At 58.1% G+C, this 24,608-nt stretch overlaps 3 protein-coding genes and 1 non-coding gene across 18 annotated transcripts in view; 2 read left to right on the top strand and 2 right to left on the bottom strand.

Moving 5' to 3' along the window:
- Window positions 1–1,611: 1,611 nt before the first annotated feature.
- Window positions 1,612–7,274, top strand: KCNAB3 (potassium voltage-gated channel subfamily A regulatory beta subunit 3). Its single transcript, XM_042917126.1, has 14 exons — window positions 1,612–1,853; window positions 3,144–3,187; window positions 3,261–3,298; window positions 3,529–3,608; window positions 4,942–4,986; window positions 5,070–5,114; window positions 5,314–5,357; window positions 5,556–5,642; window positions 5,917–6,002; window positions 6,162–6,282; window positions 6,367–6,458; window positions 6,554–6,674; window positions 6,844–6,932; window positions 7,197–7,274. Exons 1-14 carry the CDS (start codon window positions 1,612–1,614, stop codon window positions 7,272–7,274), a joined length of 1,212 nt encoding a protein of 403 aa, XP_042773060.1.
- Window positions 7,275–12,522: 5,248 nt separating this feature from the next.
- RNF227 (ring finger protein 227) overlaps window positions 12,523–24,608 on the top strand; it is a 12,406-nt gene continuing 320 nt past the window's right edge. Inside the window, exons 1-3 of one of the 2 annotated variants that reach the window (XM_042917122.1) lie at window positions 12,523–13,026; window positions 13,159–13,246; window positions 20,150–20,233. In XM_042917122.1, the coding sequence (XP_042773056.1) occupies window positions 12,537–13,026; window positions 13,159–13,214 (546 nt within the window). In that variant the 5' untranslated portion in view covers window positions 12,523–12,536 and the 3' untranslated portion in view covers window positions 13,215–13,246; window positions 20,150–20,233. Of the gene's footprint in view, window positions 13,027–13,158; window positions 13,247–20,149; window positions 20,234–24,608 lie in introns of those variants that run through there. The other variant, XM_042917123.1, reaches the window with a different exon arrangement.
- Window positions 16,441–24,608, bottom strand: part of CHD3 (chromodomain helicase DNA binding protein 3) — a 25,133-nt gene continuing 16,965 nt past the window's right edge. For 5 of the 14 annotated variants that reach the window (XM_042917101.1, XM_042917103.1, XM_042917106.1 and 2 more), the window contains exons 24-40: window positions 24,359–24,525; window positions 23,699–23,876; window positions 23,231–23,296; window positions 22,718–22,803; window positions 22,436–22,569; window positions 21,730–21,874; window positions 21,388–21,550; window positions 21,177–21,289; window positions 20,953–21,088; window positions 20,738–20,839; window positions 20,426–20,557; window positions 20,155–20,263; window positions 19,586–19,718; window positions 19,084–19,325; window positions 17,856–18,019; window positions 17,496–17,622; window positions 16,441–17,044 (exon numbers count right to left, since the gene is read on the bottom strand). In XM_042917101.1, the coding sequence (XP_042773035.1) occupies window positions 16,804–17,044; window positions 17,496–17,622; window positions 17,856–18,019; window positions 19,084–19,325; window positions 19,586–19,718; window positions 20,155–20,263; window positions 20,426–20,557; window positions 20,738–20,839; window positions 20,953–21,088; window positions 21,177–21,289; window positions 21,388–21,550; window positions 21,730–21,874; window positions 22,436–22,569; window positions 22,718–22,803; window positions 23,231–23,296; window positions 23,699–23,876; window positions 24,359–24,525 (2,438 nt within the window). In that variant the 3' untranslated portion in view covers window positions 16,441–16,803. Of the gene's footprint in view, window positions 17,045–17,495; window positions 17,623–17,855; window positions 18,963–19,083; window positions 19,326–19,585; window positions 19,719–20,154; window positions 20,264–20,425; window positions 20,558–20,737; window positions 20,840–20,952; window positions 21,089–21,176; window positions 21,290–21,387; window positions 21,551–21,729; window positions 21,875–22,435; window positions 22,570–22,717; window positions 22,804–23,230; window positions 23,297–23,698; window positions 23,877–24,358; window positions 24,526–24,608 lie in introns of those variants that run through there. The other 9 variants (XM_042917102.1, XM_042917108.1, XM_042917110.1 and 6 more) reach the window with 9 other exon arrangements.
- LOC122207473 lies at window positions 22,163–22,302 on the bottom strand. The gene has a single exon (XR_006196885.1).

Genomic DNA, 24,608 nt, shown 5'->3' with positions numbered 1-24,608 from the left:
GTAACCGTTTGCAGCCTAAGCGTGTCAGTTTGAGTGGTTGATTGGGGTCCTGCCCCACTCACGAAGGCATTAACCAGGATGGCCACATCCCCTGAGCCTGTAAAGGGGCTTTGTCATGGGTTATGTCCAGATAAACCCGTTGTGAGTTTAAAATGTCGTAAGTCGAAAATGCATGTAATACACCTACCAAACATCATAACATAGCCTAGCCTACCTCACATGTGCTCAGAACACTTACATTAGTCTATGGTTGGGCAAAATTATCTAACACAGAGCCTATTTTATAATAGTGTCGAGTAGGTCATGTGATTTATTTATGTTTTTATTTTATTTTTTTATTTATGTTTTTATTTTAGAGAGAGAGTGTGGGGGAGAGGGGGCAGAGGGAGAGAAAGAGAGACTCTTAAGCAGGCTCCACGCAGAGCGTGGAGCTTGGCACGGAGCTCAATCCCACGACCCTGGGACCATGACCCGAGGTGAAATCGAGAGTTGGACTGCCGCTCAACAGACTGAACCACCCAGGTGCCTCTCATGTGATTTTCTGAATACTATACTGAAAGTAAAAAACAGTACGATGTAAGTGTATCAGTGGTTTACCCTTGTGATCCAGTGGCTGACTGGGAGCTGAGGCTTCCTGCCACAGCCCTGCATCAGGAGAGAGGTATCATACAGTATATTACTAGCCCAGAAAGATCAAAATTCAGAGTATGATTTCTACCGAATGCCTATTGCTTTTGCACCATCACAAATTTAAAAAAATGTAAGTCAAACCAGAAGTGGGGACCATATGCGTTGACATTTTGGACTGGATAAACCCTTGTCAGGGGCAAAGGGGCTGTCCTGCGTTTTGTCCTGGCCGCCACTCACTAGCTGCTGATAGCACATCCCCACCCCCCAACCCCAGGGGCGACAGTCAAAACTGTCGCCAGACCTTGCCACACGATCCCTAGGGGTAAAATCGCCCCCAACTGAGACCCACTGTGCCGAGGAAGGCCGACCTGCCGCGGGTCCCAGGGGCTCCGATAACCAGCCTCCCTCCTCCGGGCTTCCACCCTCCTCCCGGCTTCGCTAAGCACACAGAATATTCAAGCTGCGGAGCCTCCGGAGGAGGGGCTTATGCAGATGAGCGGCGGGCTTGGCTGGGAGGCGGGCGGCTTTATGCAGATGAGGGGGCGGTGCCTGCATGTTGATCATCTGGGCCCGCTGCCGACGCTACTGGGAGCCTAGCGGTCCCGCTGCGGTTTGGGCTGGGGTGGCATCTCTCTTACACCGCCACCCCTCGTCCCTGGGTCCCCATTCTCCGAGGACCGCCCTCGACCTTTACCCTCACCCATTTCCCCCTCCTCCCCGCACCAGGGCCCCCGTATCTGAGTATCTGCACTCGTGCCGCCCCCCGCGTCTCTCCCCTCCCGCCGCAAACCCCGCGACCTCCAGCAGCCCGCCCCCGTGGGCCCGATCCCGCCCCGCGGCTCCCGCCGCAGCCTCCTCCGCCTTCCCGCTCTCCCAGGGCTCGCGCCACTACACCCCCCGCCGGCCGTCCGCGCGCGGTCTTCCCTGTTCCCTCCTCCTCCCGCCCCCTCGGAGCCCCCTCCCCCGCCCTGGCCAGCAGACATGCAGGTGTCTATCGCTTGTACCGAGCAGAACCTTCGCAGCCGGAGCAGTGAGGACCATCTGTGTGGACCCCGGCCGGGCCCCGGGGGCGGTAACGGCGGGCCGGTCGGCGGGGGGCATGGGAATCCTCCAGGGGGAGGAGGGTCGGTCCCTAAGGCCCGGGCCGCACTGGTGCCCCGACCCCCAGCGCCCGCGGGGGCCCTCCGAGAGAGCACCGGCCGAGGCACTGGCATGAAATACAGGTATGGTGGTGGCCGAGCAGCCCACCCCATCTGCTCCCCTTTCCTGACCCCTGAGGTTTCCTGGGATGCCTCCAGGACCCGTCAATCTTCGCTAAGAAGATCCCAGTTCACTCCACCTCTTCTTCCCTTCACCGGGGCTCTCCCTTACTCGGTCCCTCTCTCTTTGTCTTCGTCGATCCCCTGAGTAGGAGAAAACCAACTTTACCAAGGCTGACCGGTCCTGTCAGAGCCAAGGGATGCCCCTGAACTTCCCTCCATACCCCCAGGAAGTCCAGGGATGCACAGATCTCCAGGCTGGGCCCCCTCTGGGATGGAGTGTCCTTGGGTCCGTGTCCTGGGAAGAGGGGGGAAGGAAACGGCTTCACACTCTGGCCTGCTCAGGATGCCTGACCGAGATACTACCCCCCCTCCCTGCCCCAAGGGCTGGGTCTCCTGCCACCTTTCTTGGTGGGGAGGGGAGTGGGGCTCTTGGAAGCATGGGGCACATCTCTCAACCCCCTGCTGAGGGACAGGGGCTTGGTGGAGAAGGTGGACTGAATCATAAGGGACTTTCTCGGAGACCCACTGGGCTCTCAGAACTTGCATTAGGGCAGAAGGGAGGGGCTCCTGCCTGGGAGTGAGCAGAGGTCACTGATCTGACCTGACTTTGTCACTTGAGCAATCTGATCTCCATGTGTTGGCTTTGAGTGAGGAGGCCTTGGGAGGAGGGGGCTCTCTGGTTCAGAGACAGACTCCACAAGCCAACAGCAGTGGATGGAGGAAGAGACAGAGCTGGCCTTTCCTGTCATAGTCAGGTGGTCCCAGCTGCGTTTTGGGGGCCCATCAGCCTAGCCTGTCCAAGGACCCTTGCCTGCCTGAGTGCCTGAACTTGACTTGGTTTACCCCCTTCCGCCTCAGTGTCTGCCCTGTGGTATAGCACCCTCTATCTAAGGGTCTGATTTCACCAACTGACCACAATCAGCCTGTCACATTCCTCCCAGCCTTGAACTCCACACATCCCAGAGATGCCTGGAACGCAGACAAGACCCCAGCAGAAGAAATACAAACCGGGCAGCACACCTCCCATGTGCTAGGAGGGACAGGGGCACTGGACATCGGCTCCAGAGTCCTTTATTTGTCCACTTGGGCTTTGGGCATAGCACTGCCCAATGCGGTAGGCCCACTGGATCTAGTTCCTTTGGACTGAGATACCCTGAGGGCTTCTGATTCTGGAAGGAGAGGAGCTGGGGGCTGAGAATATATGCCCTTAATGGAGGCTCCACCCCTTCCTGCCGCTTCTGTATCCTGCAGGAACCTGGGAAAGTCTGGTCTTCGAGTATCCTGTCTTGGCCTAGGTGAGTTCGAAAGAAGAGGAATGAAGGGAGGGGGCCTTCGTGGCTTGCCTCCCACCTGACTTCTCTCTTGCAGGCACCTGGGTCACATTCGGTTCTCAAATCTCGGATGAGGTATCAGTGATGGGACCTGGAAGCAGGGCCAGGGGCTGTGAGGGAGCCAGAAAAGAGGGATGTGGACGTGGAGAGCGGTTTGGACAACAAACAGGGAGAATGGCGGACCTGAGGCTGGGGACGGGGGGAGAATGTGGAGGCCAGGGCTGAGCTGCCATGGGCGGGAGTGCAGTGAGGGGGGTCCCTGAGGGCCAGTGGTTGGTCTTCATCTCTTTCTCTCACCTCCCTAGACAGCAGAGGACGTGCTGACAGTAGCCTATGAGCATGGTGTAAACCTGTTTGACACGGCTGAAGTGTACGCAGCGGGAAAGTAAGGACTGGGGTGAAAAAGCCAAGTTACCCTTGAAAGGCTAAGAGAACCTCGGGGCTTCTTGTTTTCCCTCTGGGGGACCTTGGGAATTCTGTTAACACGAACTTCCGACCTTTCAGCCAAGGGGCCCCCAAAGCACTATGGGAATTGTAGTCCCAACAAGTTCATCTTCAGCTTAGGGGGCGAAGGGCGTCCTGTGCAATAAAACTGAAATAAAACCAACACCTATATCCTGGGCATCCGTTATGTGCAACGATGTGAGGATTACAAAGCTGAATTTTCAAACATGCCAGGCCACGTGTCACATACCCATGGCTTCACGCTGGGAGTAGCTAAACCCTAGATGAGCTCCCTCACCAACCCCCCCCCCCCCCCCATCCCCCTGGCCTCTTCTCCATCTGGCAAACTCTTCAGCTTATCTTCAAGACTTGGCCCAAACGTCAGCTCCTCCGAGAAGCCATTGTCCAGCTCCCCAAACTGGTCACCACTCACCTCAGGTCCCAAAGCCCTTTATACTGCCCTCTGATGCACAATCTGTCAATTACTGGTTTATGTAGCCGTATTTGCTGCCCAACTGGGAGGCTCCTCCTTCCGTGAAATTTGTCTTCCTCTTCCTCATGTCACCTCCGTAGCTACGCAGAGCCTAGCACAGAGCAGTCACTGCTTGTGGGATGACAACACACCCTCCTAAGGCTCACGGTCGGAATGGTTAAACAAACCCAAGACACAGGGAGATACGCAAGGTTAAATAACAGGAAAACTAAAGTAATAGTCCGCCGAGACCATTTAAGACTTGTCACGTGTTAGTTAGCTCCTAATGAAGTGCCAAACAATTGGGTCAGTAAAAGTTATGGAAAGTGACAAGAAGGGCTGACCGTAGACTGTGGCAATCAGAGAACACTTTCAGTAGAATGAAGCGGAATCCAAGCTGAGCCTTGGACGCTGTGGGGGATTTTGCAGAGGATCGAAGAAGGGAGGGGGCAACGCAGATGATTGGAACCAGACCAGAAGATGCAGCGTCTCCACCCACCCCCCACTTTACTACTCTGTTCTTCTCTCATCATCTTATTCTATCCCTTTGGCGCCTGGAACAGAACTTGGTACACAGTTGGTGTACAACTGAGATTTGTGGTGTGAATGAAGGCTAAAGGACTATACCCCTCCTTCTGGGAGCCCCTCTTATTTTGTCCAGGATGGTCTGACAGCCTAATGGGCTCCTGGCTTATGGTCCACTTTACGAGAGAGGAAATCCATTGAAGGGAAAGGTCGGGAGGAGGGGAAGGAACTGACCCACGCTGGCGGGATCAGTGCTTCTGCATTGTCTTTCTTCTAGGGCTGAAAGAACCCTAGGCAACATCCTCAAGAGCAAAGGATGGAGGTGAGACCGTGTTTTGAGGGGTTGCTGGGGAAATGACCATCCAACATCCCTTCTCTTGCTTGTCTCTCTTTCGCTTTTTCCAGGAGATCAAGCTATGTCGTCACCACCAAGATTTTCTGGGGAGGACAGTAAGTGGCCGCCACACTCTATGTGGGGAGATCTACAGAGAATGCGTGCAGGTGCATGGGAGAGGTGTGGGTACAGCTGCCACCCCAGGTCTGCGTCCTGCCCGTGAGGACCCACGCCATCCCAGTTTCTCATGGCACCAGGCCAGCCGCGGTCCCCTATCTTTGTCACACCTCATCTTTGACTTATCTTTTTCTGCAGGGCAGAGACCGAGCGAGGCCTGAGCCGCAAACACATCATTGAGGGTGAGAGTTAGGGGCTGGGAATCTGCCGGGGCTGGGTACAGAAGCCAGAGGAGTTGGGAACGTCTTCTGAGACTCTGAGTTGGAGGCTTTGAGTAGGGGAGTGGGGAGCTAGGTGGCCATGGCAAGGGGGTACTGTCTAAATCCTTCGGGGAAACTGAGGCTGAAGTGCTTACCTTCCTCTCCCCACCCCTTCCCCAGGCCTGCAAGGATCCCTGGAGCGCCTCCAGTTGGGATACGTGGACATCGTCTTTGCCAACCGCTCAGACCCCAATAGTCCCATGGAGGGTAAAACCAGCACCCCAGCCCTGACGGTCCCCCAAAGCAGCACTGCCTCAAACTCTCAGCAGGAAGCCAGCCCCTGCTCAGGAGGCCTCCCAATCTGCACAGTGGAGGCTCAGACCCCAGGTCTTAGATGGGGAGGGAGGTGAAGTGCAGTTACCAACCTCTCTGATTACACAGAGATGCCTGGGGTCTCGGTGGGGTAGGCAGAGGGCTACAGATATGGAGTCCTGGATGCCAGGGGTCTGACAGCGAGATGCCCTCTCTCCCGTGTGCCTAGAGATCGTGCGGGCCATGACCTATGTCATTGACCAGGGCCTTGCCCTGTACTGGGGGACATCCCGATGGGGAGCTGCAGAAATCATGGTGAGCATGCCGCCCCGCTTACCCCCTCCCCCACCCCGTCCCACGACTGGTTCCCACCTTTCACGCGGCTGCTCCAAACCCCACTCCACCGGGGGAGGGGGAGTGGAAAGCCAGGGAAAAGAGTGCTCTGATCTCCATCTCTTCCCCACCCCAACCCAGGAGGCCTACTCCGTGGCCAGACAGTTCAATCTGATCCCTCCAGTGTGTGAGCAAGCGGAGCACCGTCTGTTTCAGAGAGAGAAGGTGCAGGTGCAACTGCCAGAGCTCTACCACAAGATCGGTTCGCAGCCCCCCATCCCTGCCTGTCCCTTGGCCTAACCGTCACCTAGATCCCTTTCCCCACATCCAGTCCTCTTCCTCCTAGGTGTTGGCTCAGTCACCTTGTCCCCTTTGGCCTGTGGCCTCATCACGAGCAAGTATGATGGGCGAGTCCCAGATACCTGCAGGGCCATCAAGGTGAGATCTGGGGGCTCGGGACGGCAGGACTGGGCTATCTGGGCCGCTCTGGGTGGTGGGGGAGTGGCCTTTTGCCCATTGTCCCTGGCCCCCAGAGCTACCAGTGGCTCAAGGACAAAGCGCAGAGTGAGGACGGCAAGAAGCAACAAGCCAAAGTCATGGACCTTCTTCCCATCGCCCACCAGCTGGGCTGCACTGTGGCACAGCTTGCTATCGGTGAGACACTGCCAGCCCTGGACCCCGCAGGGCCTCACCTCCTGCGGGGAAACCCCCAAACCCCAGACTGGTCTGTCCCTAAGGAGGACCCTCTTCCCCAGAGACACTTCTGAGGTGTGTACGCCCGCTGTTCTCCATCAGTTCTCTTTCTTGTCTCCTCTGGCCCCAGCGTGGTGTCTCCGCAGCGAGGGTGTCAGCTCGGTCTTGCTGGGGGTGTCAAGTGCAGAGCAGCTGATAGAACACCTGGGAGCCGTACAGGTGAGACGGGGACTCAGAGGCAGAGCCCATCTCTGTCCCCTTCCCCAACAGTCAGGGCCTCGCTGTCCAACCCGTTATGGGCCTGGCAGCTCAACCACTACAGAGGCCCCACTTTGCAGAGGAGAGGCCCCGGAGGGACACAGGGCGAGGCAGGGGCGCGGCTGAGACTCTCTTCTCGCCACCTGGCCCCGCTGTGCTGCTCCTCTGGCCCTCGAACCGAACCGGACGCCCTTCAGCGCCCTCTCCACCACTGCCTCCCTACAGGTGCTGAGCCAGCTGACGCCGCAGACGGTGACGGAGATAGACGGGCTTCTGGGGCACAAACCGCATTCCAAGAAATAGTCCGTCGAGGGGCGCAGGCACCCACGGCGGGGCCCCCGCCCCCGCCGACGAGCGCCTCCCAGCAGCCGCTCCCCTACCGCCCCGATCCCTCCACGCCGCGGCCGGCCGGAACCGGGAGGCCCCGCCCACTAATGAGGCCCGCCCACTAACGAGTCCCGGCTTCGAGTAGCGCTGCGCATGAACAAAGCCATATCCTTCCGCGGCGGGGCTCGCCAGGGCAAGTAGTGCGCCGCCGCCCGCTGCGTCCTTCTAGGCCTTCCTGCTGACCCCGGGCATGAGTTACCGAGCCATCCCCTCTCTGCCACTTGGTCTCGCTCCCTTCTCTCTTCTCCTAGTCGCCGCCGAGGCCCGGGGGAGGGGGAGACACAAAAATGGGGCAGATCCCGGAGACATGCAAATTACCTCAAAAGTGGCCCTTCATATGTCATCAAGGGGTAATAACCTAATAAGAAGTGGGTTGTGATGTCATCTGGGACAAAGGAAATGGGGCTGTGACCGTATCTGGTACAAAGGCAGCCAGGCTGGTCCTGGCGGGAAGGAAATGATCATCTTTGAGGACGCTGCTTCCCAGCAGAAGATTGGGGGGGGGAGGCTCAAAATTAGCACTAGTGTCAGTACTTTGCTCTTGCCGAGAGGGGGTCTGGTGGGAAATACTGTGACATAGCACTGACGCAGATCAAAGGAAATTCGATGGCAGATGTATACATATAGCATGTGCTGGCGAAAGTGGTTGGGGGGGGCCTCTCCGAAAAGTTGGGCTGTGCTTTCCGGGGGGGAGGGGGACATAGCGACAGCCTTTAGGTCACGGCAAAGACGTGGGGCTGACATAAAAATGTCCGGGGGTAGACTTTTGAGCCTTGAGCAGGATTTCCTACCCAGCAGTGGAGGCCTGCAGTCCTCCTTCTGGCAATAATCTTAAAGCAATAATGATGGCCCCTCATCTGTAAGACTTCCCAGGGAACTTGTAAATAAAATCTCAGCTCGATCCCCGCTCACGGTCTGAAATTGCAAGGGGTCTCAGTCTCAGATATCAGGCCTTCGCCTAGCTCCCTGCCTTTAGAAACTCCAATATTAGCTTTCTCTCCACTGACCGAGACGTCATGTTGCTAGTCACTTCCAGTCACTGCCCTCACCGGGGACCCAGGCCCCGACACCCCAGGCCCCCGTTTCCTTCCTTCCTTCGGTCTCTGCATGCCTCAGAACCCAGCCTTCTGGCTTCACCGTTCTGTCGCCCGCTCCCTCTGACACCCATGCCTTTGTGTTTCAAGCTAACATTAGCCACACCTCTTGTGTATCTCATTTCCCTTTTCCTGATACACACACGTGTGCCAAGGAACTACCTGGGTGGTTTTCTTGTGGCTGTACGGCAGGGGCTCCTCTGAGGTTGAAGCTGTGGGATTTGGTGAAGAAACGGTGCAGTGGAAACCGGTCTATGGTTGACATGATGCCGAGAAAGGGAGGGAAGGAGGCATCATAAAGGAAAAGAGAAAACCAGTGAAAGATCAGGCACGAGGGTGGCAGAAAAGCAAAGACTCAGATGGGATTATGTCAGACACTACCCCTTAATCTTCCCCTCCCCCCCAGGACTCTGATTTCCCTGGGACACAAAGTGGGCGGAAAGTTCCACAGATCACAAGACAGGGGAGGAGGATGAGCGTTGCCTGCCTTAAAATACAACCTCACCATCTCCTCTCTACCCATCCTCGCCCTTTCCCGATCCTGAAGCGAAGGGAGCGGAGTAAAACCCATTTCCAAAAAGAGAAGAGTCAGCAGCCTCCCCTTTGCTGGCTAGCAACCAACCGGATCCACTAATGAATACTTACATCCACGCCTAACATCTCCCACTCATTTTGGAAGGCTGGCGGAAACAAGGAGGTAAACCGTGTGACTAAACCGTGATGATTATTTATTCTGTAACAAACATGCAAGGATTTCTAAATTCAAAATAGTATTCTCTTTAAATGGTTACCTCGGAGGATTATCCATTTACTTTAATAACATCTCCCCCAACCCTTGGTCAAAACATTAAAAAAAAAAAAACAACAAACCTGTTAGGAATTCCCTCCAGAGGCTGTCTGTAAAGCGGTCATAAGAAATCCTCCTTTGTAGTCACACCTCATTTACTATATTCATCACGTACCTTGTTCACTAATTTAACAAGTATTTATTTATCGAGTCCCACCGTGGTATGGCACAGGGATACAGTGGTAAACAAAATCAGACCCAGAACAGCCTGCATGGAGTTTACAGATGGGAGAGGCAAACCAGGCACCCCCCTCCAAAAACACAAATGTCTGTTGGTCAAAGTCCAGAGGCAAGCCTGTGGTGTTACCTGAGGCTACAGTGGTATTTGACGAGGTGAGGGGGCTTACGGGGCGCTGGAGGAGGAGTGCGGGTTACTCACATGAAAGTAAGAGGGTTAGGGGAATAGGAGCTTTCTGGCAGAAAGAAACATGCATGCCAAAGGTCAAAACTAGAGAGAATGGAAGCCAACTGAGAGACGTGGGTGGGTTCAGGGCATACAGGACCTTATAGGGCACTTTGGAATATTCTTTTCCTCCAAAGGGCAATAGGAAACCCTATCAGGTATCCATTGACACACACAATTCACCCCCAAAATTAGCTTGGCTGTTTTCTCTGCTGTTTTCACCTGGGCTCACTCACGTGGCTGGATCCGGCTGGCAGGTCCGCTGAGTGGGGAAATCAGATGGCTATTGGCTGGAACTCCTCGGTTCTCCACGCGGCCTCATCTGCTGGTAAATTCCCTTACGTAACAGACTCAGGGCAGCGCGAGGGGATGAAGGCAGAGGCTCAAGGCCTCTGAAGGACCACGACATCACTTCTGCCATGTTCTGTCGGTCAAAGTGAGTCACAGGGTGAGCCCAGATCCAAGGGCTAGGGGAACAGACTCCCGTTCCTGCCGGGAGAAGCAGCAGAGTCACGTGACATAGGAACGTGAGGCCACTAAGTTATCACGACATTAACAGGTTTTGAGAAGGAATGGAAGTGGTGCGTGGTTAGGAGCTGGTTGGGCTTGAGATCTGGGAAGGTCACTGTAAGCCATGTAGGGAGAAGCCTGGAGAAGGCCAGAATGGCTGTGGACAGACTGGCCAAGAGGCTCCTCCCAGGGTCTGGGCAAGAGACGAGGGCAGCTGGGACTGCTGCGGTGTTCTATCGGTGGGGAAAAAGTAGGTGGGTCAGGGAGACATTTAGGAGGCAAGACTAACAGGGCTATAGGGCTTGCTGAGAAGTTGCCCAAGGAAGGTGAAAGGAAGTGGGTGGGGTCAAGGAAGACACCTGGGTTTCTGGAGCTGGGCAAAGAAAGAGGTGGGAAACACTGGAAGAGGTGATTTGGACAAGGAAAGCACCACTTTGGGTTTTTGAAGACAAATGAGAAAGGAAAGGTCTGGGAGCTTAGAGTCTGAGGCTTTGGCTATCAGACACTTCGGAATCATTTATATAATCACATCTGCCCGAAATGGTTAACACGTAATCACCAACTGAAAATAAGAAAGGATGTGAGGAGGCCTCTGAGCCACAGTCCAAGGAGAAGTTCCGAAAAAAGTTTTGAATTATGACAGCATCGTTGGCGTAAGTAGATAGCTTCCCCCAAGTGACCACGAAGACACTACAACTCAGAAGTTCTCAAATATTTGCTTACAAGTAATAATATACCTCCTCGCAAAAAGAGTATCCTTTAGAGCTTTAACAGTCTACTTAAAAAACAAAACCAGCTTGGGGCGCCTGGGGGGCTCAGTCGGTTGAGCGTCCCACTTGGGCTCAGGTCATGATCTCACTGCTCGTGGGTGGGAGCCCCGTGTTGGGCTCTGTGCGGACAGCTCGGAGCCCGGAGCCTGCTTCGGATTCTGTGTCTCCCTCTCTCTCTGCCCTTCCCCTGCTCATGCCCTGTCTCTCTCTCTCAAATATAAAATATTAAAAAAAATTAAAAAAAAAAAAAAGCAGCTCTACATTGCCTGTCAAAACTAGCAAATGTCATGGGCGTATAGCAGCCCCCCCCCCGCCCCGCCCCAACACCTGTATTGACCAAAAGAGATGGGTGTTGAAGATGTTGGGTATTGAGAAGCCAACACAACATAGGCTGGGGGCACGGGATAAAAACAGCTAACACATGGTGTTTCCTGTGGGCCAGGCCGGGTTCTAAGCACCTTACATATACAAACTCATCACTATTATTATCCACATCTTACAGACGAGGAGAGCAATCAGCCCAGAGACGTTAAGTAACTTGCTCAAAGTGTCACAACTCCTAAGTGCTGCAAGGTAGGATCTGAACTCAAGCCAGCTGGCCGTAGCGTCTGTGCTATTACCTTCCAAGCAAAACCTGAACGGTAGGGCCAGGAGAGGAGGGCCAGGAGGCAGCTGGGGTGGGTGTGGTCCCAGGAGGGAATGTGGGCTGTGTTCGGTCTTGTTTACCTGTGGGGGGGGGGATGTCAGACCCCTGAGTCAGAACTCATGCTGGGCTGCTTTGCTGAAACCATCACGGTGTGTGGGTGTCCAGGCCTGGCTCCTCAGGAAGGAAAGGATTCCCAGCATTCCTAGGAGGAAGGCCATCCATGGTCCCGGCATCTAGGTGCCTCCTTAAGTTGAGATGTCAGCTGAGAGGTGAGCAGTTTGAAGAGAATGAGTTTGGGAGGCCAGCCTTACAAGAACACAGGCAGGACGTGCCTAATAAAGTGAGTTGAGGGCGCCATCCGTGCAGATTGCCCAGGAGCCCCCTAAAGACTGGGCAGAATGGGCAGTGTCATGGACTTAGGCAGGAAGTCCGGGTGGGGTTGTGAACGAGCCTGAGCAACTGAACCAACAGGCCCAGCGGGCAGCAGAGACCTGGGCAGCGCCCTGGGCCAGCGGCTGAGGGCCAGCGCCGCAAAGGGCCTAGAGATCTGCACACAGAATTGAGGGGGCGCTGGCTTAGTGTTGGGGGACGAAGGAAGGCGCGGGGAGAGCGGGGTGGTGTGCCTCCCGCCGGCCCAGTCCCCCGCGCCACCCGGGGCGTCACCTACCTACCCCGCTAGGCCGTCACCTGCATTCCCGGCTTCGCGCCTCCACCGCCCCCACGCGTGCCGCAGCGGGGAGCGACCCAACCACCGGGGTGACGCCTCGAGGGGCGGGGTGTCGCTATTAAAACCGGCGAGAGGCCGCGGCGCCCGCCCCAGGAGTCGACCCAGGCCACTAGGAGGGCCTGTTCGTCCAGCCCACGGAGCCGGCCGAGCCTGCGAAGCCCTCGAGTCCGCGGCGGACACCATGCAGCTCCTGGCGAGGGTGCCGTCCCTTCCGGAGCGGGGCGAGCTGGACTGCAGCATCTGCTACCGGCCCTTCAACCTCGCGGGCCGCGCGCCCCGCCGCCTGCCCGGCACGGCGCGCGCCCGCTGCGGCCACACGCTCTGCACCGCGTGCCTGCGCGAGCTGGCGGCGCGCGGCGACGGCGGCGTGGTGCGCCTGCGCCGCGTCGTCACGTGCCCCTTCTGCCGCGCGCCCACGCCGCTGCCGCGCGGCGGGGCCGCGGAGGTCGCGGTGGACCCGGACTTGTGGTCGCGGCTGGAGGAAAAGGCACGGGCCGAGCGCAAGCCGGACGAGGCGGGCGGGCCGGTGCGGGGAGGCGGCGACGCCGACGACGAGGAGGAGAGCGAGGAGGGGACGGGACCCGGGAGCGCGGGCTGGCGCGCGCTCCGGCGGCTGTGGCATCGGGTGCTGGCGCCCGCGCGCCGCTGGCGGCGTCCGCTGCCTAGCAACGGTGAGGGGCCGCCTGAGTGTGTGTGTGTGTGGGGGGGGGGGGGTTGGCTGCGGGGAGGGGGGTTGCGCCCGGGTTCGTAGGGCCTCGGCCGCGTCCCCCTGCCGCGACTGACCCTCCGTCTGTCCCCCCTAGTGCTGTACTGCCCGGAGATTAAGGACCTGGCCCGCATGACCCGCTGCACGCTGTAGCGGCGGAGCCTGGAAGCTGCGGCAGAAGAAAGGTGGGAGCTGCATTCTCGGGACACGCTCTAGAGCGGGGATGGAGGGGATGCCAAGGCTACCCCGGCCCCCCTTCCCGGGGCTGAGCCCAGGGCAGGAGGGACCGCATCGAGGCGTGTGGACGCCGAGCTGGGAGGCTTGTAGCAAATCGCCCCTCTCTCTGCGGACTGCGCCCGCCTCGCTCCCAGGAAGGTGGAGACAAAATCTACATCCCCGGGGGAAGGAGACATTGTTTCCTTAGCTGTGACTTTGGCTTTTGTCCAGGGAAGCGTGGAGGCACAGTAGGTCCGATTTTAGCGATTCCGTGTCCAGTGGTTGAAAAAAATTTTTTTTTAATGTTTATTTATTTTTGAGAGAGTGACACACAGACACAGCATGAGCAGGGGAGAGGCAGAGAAAGAGGGAGACACAGCATCCGAAGCAGGCTCCAGGCTCTGAGCTGTCATCACAGAGCCCGACTCCGGGCTCCAACCCAAGAACCGGCCTGAGCTGCAGCTGGAGGCGCTCAACCTGAAGTTGGTCACTTAACTGCCCGAGCCACCCAGGTGCCCCATGGGGTTGAAAAAAAATTTTTTTTAAGACATAATGGAAGAGGGGAGGCCGGTTTTTGTGTGCTGTTAATAATCCCGCTTCTCTGGCACCTTAGAAAGCTGAGAAAAATAAGACGTATTGGTTCCCTCCCCTCCCCTCCCTCCCCCCCCCCCCCCCCCCCCCAGTGCTGGTATGCTTGTCTCCCCATTCCCAGTGGTGTGTTGGTAAAATTATTGAGATGCCTGTCTGCTTCATTTCACAATCTCCCTTCAACCAGTTAGGGCAGGTATCAGAAGGTCCAGAGGGCGTTTTTTATCTGAGGCACCTAATTAGGGCCTATCAAGGGTAGGAAAGCCATTTGGTGAAGGCATCACATTTTAATCTTGTGATATTATCTGTCATTGTCACAGTCACAGGGAAAACACGGTCGCTACTGAAAAAATAAAAAAGATGCTCATCACAGAATTTTAAACTAGTGCCCCATAATTGGACAGCTTCTATCCTATGCCAGGATTCTATTTTAAAATCCTGTAAGTTACGTTAGGAGAGTATAATTATAGTTTAGAAACAGCAGCATCAGTGGCATTACAAAATCTCAGGATCCACACTTCAGACTCTTGAGTTGTGTTTGTTTTTTTTAATTTCTTTTTTAACATTTATTTATTTTTGAGACAGAGAGAGGCAGAGCATGAATGGGGGAGGGTCAGAGAGAGAGGGAGACACAGAATCTGAAACAGCTTCCAGGCTCTGAGCTGTCAGCACAGAGCCCGACGCGGGGCTTGAACTCACGGACCGCGAGATCATGACCTGAGCCGAAGTCAGACGCTCAACTGACTGAGCCACCCAGCTGCCCCAAGACTCTTGAGTTTTAACAAGAATCCTAGGTGATCTGCACGCATAGAAACATTTAAGAACGGCGGTCCACATCCTAGACTTGCGAGGCTATCACCATCTGCGGTGGAGTATTGAAAACAGTTGGGATAAGCGATCTGCATTTTATTGGAGGTCGTAAAGGGACCTTCTGTTGCTGAAGAAATCTTTCACGTGCGCACTTATTATGTTGCACTTTTCCTGAGTTAAAAATGTGAATTTATGAAATATCAAACCTCAGTTTTTATAACTGTATCTTAGCGTCTTCCTGTCCTTGTCTTAGCCTGAATGTTCCCTGTTTGGGGAGGCCTTTCTCATCCACCTAATGTGGTCCCTTCCTTCACAGGTGCTCTGTTGCACAACTTATTTTGTTTTCAGATAGCGTGTGCCTTTCGTGGGTGTGAGCTCCAGGAGAGCAATGGCTGACTTGTGACTTGTATCCCCCAGGGTGAAAAGCAGTGTTTAATGTATAGTATGTGCTCAATAAATGCTTGTTGGGTGGATCTTTTATTTTTTAACACATTAGCCTCAAAACCTAAGTGTCTGGTCTCAACCTCTGAGCGGCGCTGGTCATGAACAGTACGTGTCAAGGAAGTATCTAGCAGTTCAGATCTTTGGCAAGTATGACCCCCCCCAACTCCTTTTAAAAAAAAGGTGCTCTGCCCCCCACTTGGAACTGAGCCTGCGGGGCTGGACTGAACTCTACTGACTCCTGCAGGAACTCAGCAACTTGAAGGTGGAAAGCGTGATGAAAAGGAAGGATGGGAGGCAGTTCAGAATCGTGCCCAGTCCCCTCCGCCCACTTCGCCCCTGCCCAGGAAGCCCTACCTGGTCTCTGATCTCAGCCTGAGGGCTGCGTGGTAGCCTGCTGCTCCCTCACCCTCCATCTCTACACTGAGTTCATCACACCAGGGTTGGGGTGGGAGAAAGAGCCTCGGAGTTTTAGTTGGTGATCCAAGGAAAAATAAGAAACAGGAAGTCAGGAGATTAAAAAAAAAAGAAAGGAAAAGAAAGATGGGTAACACGAAATGGCAGAAAGCAGTACCCTTTCTTTCCTTATTCCCCCCCCCCACCAAAGAAGTCCCCCACTCAAAAATAACAGAGCACACAGAAAGGAAAGTATAATTTATATGTACAACCAATACACCTGATACAGAAGAGGGGATGGGGACAGCCCAGGAGTGGGGAGTGAAGAGACTGGGAAGGGGGCAGCAAGAAAGTGAGGGGCAGCGAAGAGGAAGTAGGGGTTCGCCATGCAAACTGCCCCCCTCCCCGGCCCCTCCTGGGGGGGAGGGTATGCCCGTGTCTCCCCAGCCTGCCCCCCGCTGTTTCGTTCTGGTCCCAAAGGCAAGGTCGTCCCCCTGACGAGGCCCCCTGCCTGACCCACTCAAATGTAGTCCGTGTTCCGGCCTTCAGGAGGGAGGGCAGAAGTCCTCCGAGAACCTGAACCCAAGAGCCGGGGGCTCCCCCATGTCTGGCCTGTAGTATTTTCTCCCACCCTTTCTAGGTTACCCGGATCCCTAGAACAGATTGGGGAGCTCCTCTTTGGCTTGAGGGAGTATCGCCCAACCGTTACTCTCTCTGTGGGGGGTGGTCCTTGGTCCCTAGGAAGAGGGGCAGATTCCCAACACAAGATGCCGGTGCGCAGGAGGTAACAGCCAGTGATTCTGAGGCTTTATTCCGAGGCTGACCGGGAGTGGGCTCCCTCCCTTTAACTGCTCGCCCTCAGCATGGTGGGGGGGGGGGGGGGGGGGGAGGTAGGGAAGGAAACATGCAGCCACCCCTCCTCTTCCCTTCCTCCCTCTCTCAAGTCCCCCTCCTCTCTTCAGAGCTGTCCCCCCCCCCCACCCCCCACAAAGTTCCTAAAGGCCAGGCAAGGCTAACCCCCACCTCCGCAGGGGATGGCGCTCGTACTGCAGGAGTAAAGACTGGGGAGGCTCCACCTCTTTCCTCCCCACAACCACATATCCAGAAGCTGTGTGTTGGGCGGGGGGGGCGGGGGGAGAAAGGGACTCAGAAGACCCCGCTAACCGCCTCCCACCCAGACCTCTTCGCACCAGCACGGCCTTCAAAGCGTGGTGGGAAAGGTGCACGGGAGGAGGGAGAGACAAAGGGCCCTTCTTGAAGAGAGGAGTCGTAGAGAGGGGTGGGGGGGCTCCTAGCCCAGAGGTGGCCCCAGGGGCGGGGAAGGTGGAGAATTGGCCGCAGGTCCCAGAGCCTGAGCTGGGGGGCGGCCCCGGGCACGAGGCCTGGGTGATGGGCAGGCCTGGGGTCCGGTCAGTCGTCTATACAGATCACCTCCCCGGCTCGGGGCTCCTTCCGATCCAGCCCGTCTGACACCAGTGCCCCCACCATTTCCTTCTCCTTCTTCACCAGCACCGGAGGGCCGTTGGTGGCGGCTGTGTGGGAAGGGGGTGAGGAAGGGTCAATCCTGACTCCGCTCCCAGACATGGCTTCCCGGCCAGAGCACTTCACTGCTAGGTTACCTCGTGCCCCTTGTGATTTTCCAGGGTGGCGGGGGCGGGGAAGACGAGGGCGAACCCCTCTCATGTTCCAACTCCACTACCCACCCTCCTGACTTCAGCTTCTCTTCCCCAGAAGTAGCCCAGACGGGGGAGGCTTGGGTAAGCAGGACCCAGCCACAGAACCACTGAAAGCCTTAGGTTTTTGGCAACGGCATTGGAAGGGAAATTAAAGGGTGGGAAGGCCAGAGCCCAGCACGACTCCACTCCGTGGAACAGTGGACACGTGCCCGTAAGCGGGATGGGCCGGAGCAGTAAACGGGCAGCTGAGCGGGGCTGAAGCTCGGAGAGGAGAACTGGGAAGAGCGGGGAGGAGTCCCCGGCTGACCTGTGATGAAGGACCCTGCAGGCATCTGGCTGTAATTGGCGCCTGCGGCGGCCAGGGCCCCTACGGGTGCGGCGCTGAAGGCCGCCCCGTACCCCGGAGGAGTAGCGTACGGACCCGGGGGGAAGGCCTGCAAGAGAGAGCAAGCCCACGTTAGAGGCGCCAAAGCCTGAGACAGAAAAGACGCCGTAGGGTGAACACGGGTCAACTCCAGAACTACTGAGCGCGTGGCATAGACGCAGGGAGCCTCGAGGGTGGGGAGCGTGTTGGAGCAAGGCGGTTTTCCGCACGGTCTAGAGTCGACAGGAACGTGGGCAGGAGAGTGCCCACGGGGAAGAGTGGAGTTGGGACAACGAGGGTTACCGGTGTGGGGTGAGGCTCCGTGCCCTTGCTGGCCAGCCGGCTGAGGATGCTGCGCTCGGACATCTGAAGGCGGGCTGCGATGGGGGGTATTCGGGACAGCGTGGCGGGCAGGCGGGTCACGTCCGCCTTCATGTCGCTCAGCAACTCCTCCAGCTGGTTCAGAACTGGGGCCCGGGCCACGGAGAAAGAGGGGCAAGAGAAAGACAGGGAAAGGGAGAGGTGGAGCCAGGAAAAGACAAGGAGTCAGATGGACAGACACAGTCAGAAAGACAGAGAGAGGAGGAGGTCAGAGATACCAAAGAACCAGAGGTCAAGAAAATGACAGAGTAGACAGAAAGAGTGACTCGGGGAGGGGGGGGAGGGGGGAGAAAAGGCATCAGGTGAAGAATCAGAGAGACCAGAACACAGATGGAGAGAGAGGAAAGGAAACGGGAATACGGAGAAAAGAGAGATGGGGGGGGGGGGCGGACATTGGAAGACACGGGGCGGGGAGTTGTCAGAACATCCCATACTGCAAGAGTGAGGTTTTGGGGGTGGGGAGGACGGGGAGGAAATAGTCAGGAGGTGTGGGAGGTGGTAAGTGGTGTCGAAGATTCGAGGAATCAGGGTTTTAATATGTAAGGGGGAGGGAGGTTAGAGGATCAGCATTACAGATTCAAGGAATTAGAACAGGAATCAAGGGGGCCAGGAGTCAGTCACTACGTCAGACAGGATTAGATGGTTAGAGGGCTTTGGAACTTAATCTATTATCAGTAGGGTGAGAGGGTTGGGGAGAAAGGGGTGAAGGTCAACGGGAAGCTTCGTGGGGCAGGGTCAGAGGGTGGGACGGTGGCAGTTTCTGTCTTGTGGGGCGAGCGAGACGTGAGGAACGTGATTTCTGGGACCGGGGGCGGGAAGGATTTTGGGGGGCTACACACAGGCCAAGGCCCCGGAGAGGGTGCTATTAGCGGTATGGCAGGCGTGTGGGTCAACGAAGAAGTTCCGCCCTGTGGAGGGGACGCGGCACAGTCTCACGGAGTTTGGGGAAGGGGGGAGGGTCCCTCCACTGGGCACTGGTGTGACCGCTAGTGGGCGCGGACGAGGGCTGGCTCGCACAAACCCTAGAGGCTAGAACCAGGGGGTGGCCGGGTGGGTCAGGGTGGGGTTAGAGGTCAGAGGGGGGGGGGTTCAGAGGGGAAAGGGGTCAGAGGGGTGGGAAGATTTTGAGGGGTGCGGGGTGAAGACTTACGCAGCGTTGTGGGCCCTCCCCCGCGCGGGGCCGCCGCGGCCCTTACCCTTGTGCAGGACGGCGTTGGCCGGCTTGTTCCCCGCCAGCGACTCCTTGGAGAGGTGCTGGTGGCTCTCGGCCAGGCACTCGGCCTCGGCGAAGCGGGCGTGGAGGGCCATGGCGGGGTGCGCCGGCTCCTGCGATAGGTTCAGGTAGGCCGCCCGCCGAAGCTGCTCCTCGATCACCAGCGCCTGCTCCAGGAGCTGGGGACCCGGCGGGAGGGTGAACGTGGGCCGGTGGGGGGGCAGCGCTGCGGCCCCACGCTGCCCTCGCTGCCGGCCCAGAGCACCCCAGCCTCACACCGGGATGGACCGTGACAACCCAGCACGGCCACGAGGTCACGCTCCGCTCTGGGCCCCCGGCGTCGCTGCCACCCTCACGGTGTCAACCTTCCCCACAGACCTGGTCCCACCTCTGACCCAACCCCCTCCTCAACGCTGTTCCTTCTCTCTCTGATCCCCACCTTGAACCTCCGGGCCAGGAACTTATTTTTCATCTCCAGGAAGTTCCCCTTATTGGCTTCGGTTTTAAACGGCTCATTGATAATGGCAAACTGAGCATCATTCTGGATGTCCTGCCACCGTGCATAGCCGTGGCTGCAACGAGGGAGGGGCCGTCAAGGAATTTAGCAGGGATGGGCTGCACTACGAACGCTTCTTTTGAGATGCCTGGGTGGCTCAGTCGGTTAAGCGTCTGACTTCGGCCCAGGTCATGATCTCGCGGTCTGGGAGTTCGAGCCCCGCGTCGGGCTCTCTGCTGACAGCTCAGAGCCCGGAGCCTGCTTCCGATTCTGTGTCTCCCTCTCTCTCTCTGCCCCTCCCCCACTCATGCTCTGTCTCTCTCCCTCTCAAAAATTTAAACAAACATTAAGAAAATTTTTTAAAGACCAAAAATCACTCCTTCCCTTTGACCTGATCTCCCCCAAAGTGTGGCACGGCCCCCCTTCCCTGGGTGCGAACTCTTCTTTCTCTGTAACTCCCCTCTCCGGGCTGGGAGAACTATTTTTTTTCTTGCGTTCTTATCAAAGGATACAGGACAATCCCAGCCAGAAGCCAGTAGTCGTGTCTTCGGTGCCAGATCTCGTTGAGTCTCCCCGAGGAAATAGCTGCCCGTTCCTCATTCTGCCACAGCGTGTGAAGCTCTGAGAAGCGGGCAGAAGACAGAGACGGGGCGTCAGGACTCGGGGAACCACAGCCAGCTCGGCAGCCGGGCGGAGGTGAGGGGTGTGGACGGCGGGAGGGGACAGTGCCCATGAGGATGAGCGCATCCCAGTGAGGAGCAGGCGGCAGGGACAGCCCCCCACCTGTGAAGCCGCCGTCTGCGATGTTGAACATGAACCGAGGCTTCTCCGCCTTCTCCTCGCGCCGCCCGTTGGACCGTGGCTCGTCCCGAGGAGGCCCCGGTCGCAGCTCCCGGTCCCCTTTCACATCCTCTGCTGGGGCAGACGGGGCAGAGCTCGCACCTCGGCAGGGGCTCCTCCCAGCCCCGAAGACCCCGCCCTGCACCAGACAGGCCCTGGAACGGTACCCCCGCCCCCAGGACCCAGGCATTTGGCCCCCAGACTCCACCGCCCGATTCCCCAGGGACGCAGGTGTCCAGTCCTTCCACCCATTACCTCTCTTGCCCAAATCCCCTGTCTCCCCCTCCGGCCTCTCCCTGTGTTCCTGTCCATCCAATGGCTTCTCCTCCCCCCTCTCTCCTGGCGTTGACTCTGTGGCTGTGGGAGGGGGAAGGGGACACGAAGGGAGGATGTCACCCTCATCCCCTGACCCCGGAAGAGGGAACTCCCACATTCGAGGCCCCCCATCAGCCCTAAGCCCGTGAACCCACCTGACTTCTCTCTGTCCCCCCGGTACCCAGGTTCAGGCTCCATTTCTCCGGGTATTCCAGACACCTCTTCCTCTAGAGGAATCTTCCTTGGCTCCAGCCGCTCCCCAAGCGACGGGGCTGGGCTAGGGGCGTCGGCCTAGAAGACGACCACGGGGTCAGGATGAAGCAGGGATTCCGGAGACCTTGACTGTCTCCTTCTCTGGGGGAGCCAGGCAGCCACACACCTCTGTTTCCATCTTCTCGATCTTCCTCTCGGGCTTCTCCTCCTGGTTTTCCGCTTCATCCTTTTCAAGAGGTGTCCTGACGCCATCTCCCTTCTCACTTGGAGCCGGAGTAGCTGCAGGGGGGAGGCAGAGACCCCACGCTGTCTCCCACTCCTCTGCCCGCGGGGCGCTGGCTCCCTGCCCACCCCTCCTGCGTCCCGACCCCCGTTACCAGGTTTAGAAGCGCAAGGGCTGTTTGTGGCAGAAGCCTCCGGGGTGGTGGGAGACGTTTTGGTAGGAGACGAGGCCCTGGAGGAGCGCTTAGAGTCGGCACTGGGGTCGGGCATCAGCTCGGGCATCGACCAGCGCCCATTGATGTGCTCAAACTCCTGCACCTGAGAGGGGCACCGGGAGCGTGGGGGACAGGGGTCAGCCGCGGGCGCTGGACACACAGGAAGCTCAGCCCCGTCCGGGTCTCCTCTCCCGCCAGCCTGAATCCAGAACTCGGGGTCGCCAGGCAGAGGGGTCATGGAGCCTAGGTGGCCAGCTTGACTCCGGCCAAGGAGACGAGTACCTTCTTCTTGACGAGAGACATGACTCCAATTCGGGTCAACACTTGCTGGCGACTCAGGCCCTCCCGAGGGACCCCGTCAGCAAAGGTTTCAGAACCGTCTGCCCCGGGCTCACACAGATGGCGCATGAACAGAGACACATAGGCCCTGGGGAGCGTGGGGAGGGACGCAGGTTAGGAGAGCTTCAGGAGGGGCCCGAGCGGCCAGCGAGGATGTCACCCTCATCCCCTGAACCCTGAACTCCCACGGAGCCTCCAGGGTGTGCCCCCAGGGGTCCTCCCAGGGCCGCTCAATCGCACCGCAACCAGCCCTCCAAACCCCATCTCCCGCCTCCGCCCCTCCCCTTGTGTCTCCACGGTCTCCGTGGCCTTGGTGCGTCCTTCCTAGGCCCCATCAGTCAGCTCTTCGTCCCGTCCACCAGCTCCCCTACCAAGTAAATGTGAGGCGAGGCCAGCCCGGGGCAAGGTTCCTGTCTTAACCACCGGCCCTGTGGGGGAGGAAGCCAGGCCTCTCTGCTCTAGGCTCGGCTGAGGGGAGGTGGGCAGGCTGAGTCCACGCCCCAGGAAACCGAGCCAGAAAACGCCGCGTGGCAGGGGAGCGTGACGAATCAGTTGAGTAAGGTCACATCACGTGGCGGCCAAGAGGAAGGAGTGGACACGCACGGCTCGTACCCTCGCGTGCAGCTCCACCCCGGGTGCCCGCACTCACTTGAACTCCTTCTCGGTCTTGCCCCTGAGGTCCCGCACCAGCCACTGCGTGGTGAAGGCGTCCTGTGGTGGCATCCCCCAGCGCATCACGGCGTTGAGGAAGGCCTTCCGCTGCCGGGTGTTGAATCCCAGCACCTGAGGGTCGGGGCGAGCGGGCAGCGGGCCGTGAGCGTCCCGGCATCTCGCTTCTTGGTCCTTCCCCTCAGCGACTCGGCCTCGGTCCCCCGCTCCCGGCTTCATCCTCTCCTTAAGGAACACGCGGGGGCCTGGGCCCGGCTCTCACCTCAATGTTGCCCCCAACTCGAGCCAGCAGGGGAGGCAGCGGCTTGTCCTTTTCGTTCCGGAGCTGCCTCTTGGACTGTCGACGCCCTGGGCGTGTGTGTGGAGGGGGAGGGTGACCTGGTTAGTGGGGCCCCCACCTCCTCCACCCCTCGGTCCTTCTCGGCACCCCAGGCCCACAAGACGCAGAACCCAGGCAAGGCCTGGGTCACGTGGCACTTTCAGCCCTACCAACCCAGCGGGCCCGGAAGAAGCCAGTCACGTTAACACCCTGGCAACAGACACTCGATGCGAGCCAGGTTACCCGCGGGAATGTAAAGCTTTCTCGGTTTTTCATCGAGCCACCTAAGCCCGTGTGATCACATACTCCCAGTTTTAACAGTGGAGAGATCGTGGCTATCTCGTCCTTCTAGTGCGTCTCCAGAAAAGCACTTGTTTGCACAAAAGCAGGGGACTTAAGGGCTCCGGGAGGGAAACAGGAAGGGTTAAGGTGGAAAATCAGGAAAACAGGTGCCACCTTCCGGACGCTCATCAAAGTCTTCATCTTCCTCCTCCGATCCCACGGAGTATTCGGACTGGTTGTCTGTGGGGAGGCAGCACAGTGGTTGGCGACGGCTCCCGGGATAAGCCCTTTCTGCCTGGAGGCCTCCCCTTCTCCGGCCCCGGGCCCCCTGGTGACGCCAGGTGACTGCCGCAGTCTGACTCGGGGGCCACGTCCCGAACAGCGTGGTGTCCGATCGCCGCTCGCCTCGTCCCTGCTCACCTCTGACTCCCGCGGGTCCTGCACCAGGTGAGGACCCCGGGTGCCCACACGGGGCCTCTGCAGCCACCGGCTGGCTGAGGCCGCGCACGAAGCCGCCTGGCCTCCTGGCAGGTCCCGCGGACCCCTCCCAGCCTCTTGCCCCTCCGCGGCCCTCTAAATGCACCCCGGCCTCCAGACTCCTCCTTGGCCCTCTCCAGCTCCTCCCTCGGGGGCGGTCCTCACCTTGGTCCTCCTGAGCGGCGTCGTTGTAGTTGACCTGCTTGCGAACCCGCTTGCCCTTGCCGAGATTCCGGGCCAGGTCTTCCTGCTGTTGCTCGTAGTGATGCCTCAGCAGCTTCTCCCAGTAGTCGGGGTCCACGTTCTCCTCCTGCTTGATGATCTCTCGTTCGATCTCCTCAATCTGAAGGGCAGCAGAACGCACGCTGGCAGCCTCCCTCTTCGCCCGCCCGGGGCTTGCGCCGCGACAAAGCCCCTGCTCCCCTGCCGCCCGGTTTCCTGGACTCTGCGTGAATTTCCCGGGCATCGCACACCTTCCTTCCTTCTTACCCGCGACGTGCTTCTCCTCTGCTCCCACCTGCCTGTCTCCTAAACCTCTCCTCCAGCGCCCTCTGCGTCCCTCTCGCTCTCACCCAGAGCCACCGCGGCACCGCCTTCTGTGTCTATCGGTACTTTCTTCGCCTAAGTCTTCCGCAAAGTCTGCTCTCGCCCGTTAGGGAGACAACCTGTCTGAGGTCCACTACCGCCCTTTGCCGGGTGCAACGGGAAGAGAGCACATAAAAGACAAGAGCGGAAGGGGAGCCTCCTACTTCGAGGTCCAATAAGGGACTCTACCCTTCAGAGGTGGCCCCGGGCTACACAGCGTTGTGACCCCAAGCCTCTCACCTTGTCCTCCTCCCGCACCACGTACTGCGCCACCTTGAAGGAGCTCAGATACTCGTTCATGTTCTGCACGTCGGTGTCCTCTGTCGCATCCTGGTTCCGGTCCAACAGCCGCGCGATGGCCTCATTGTCGTAGTGAATCACGCTGCTGTCCTCCTCCTTGTTCTCCCCTGGTGGAGACCGGGAACGAGGGGGGACCCTGAGTTCCAACCAGAACCTCGGGCAGAACTTTAGCAAAGGGTCAATGAAAAGC

The sequence above is a fragment of the Panthera leo genome, chromosome E1 (assembly GCF_018350215.1).
Source record: "Panthera leo isolate Ple1 chromosome E1, P.leo_Ple1_pat1.1, whole genome shotgun sequence".
NCBI classification, from domain to species: Eukaryota; Metazoa; Chordata; class Mammalia; order Carnivora; family Felidae; genus Panthera; species Panthera leo.
The sequence above is the reverse complement of the archived record's forward strand: the minus strand, read 5'-3'. Positions and strand labels throughout refer to the sequence as shown.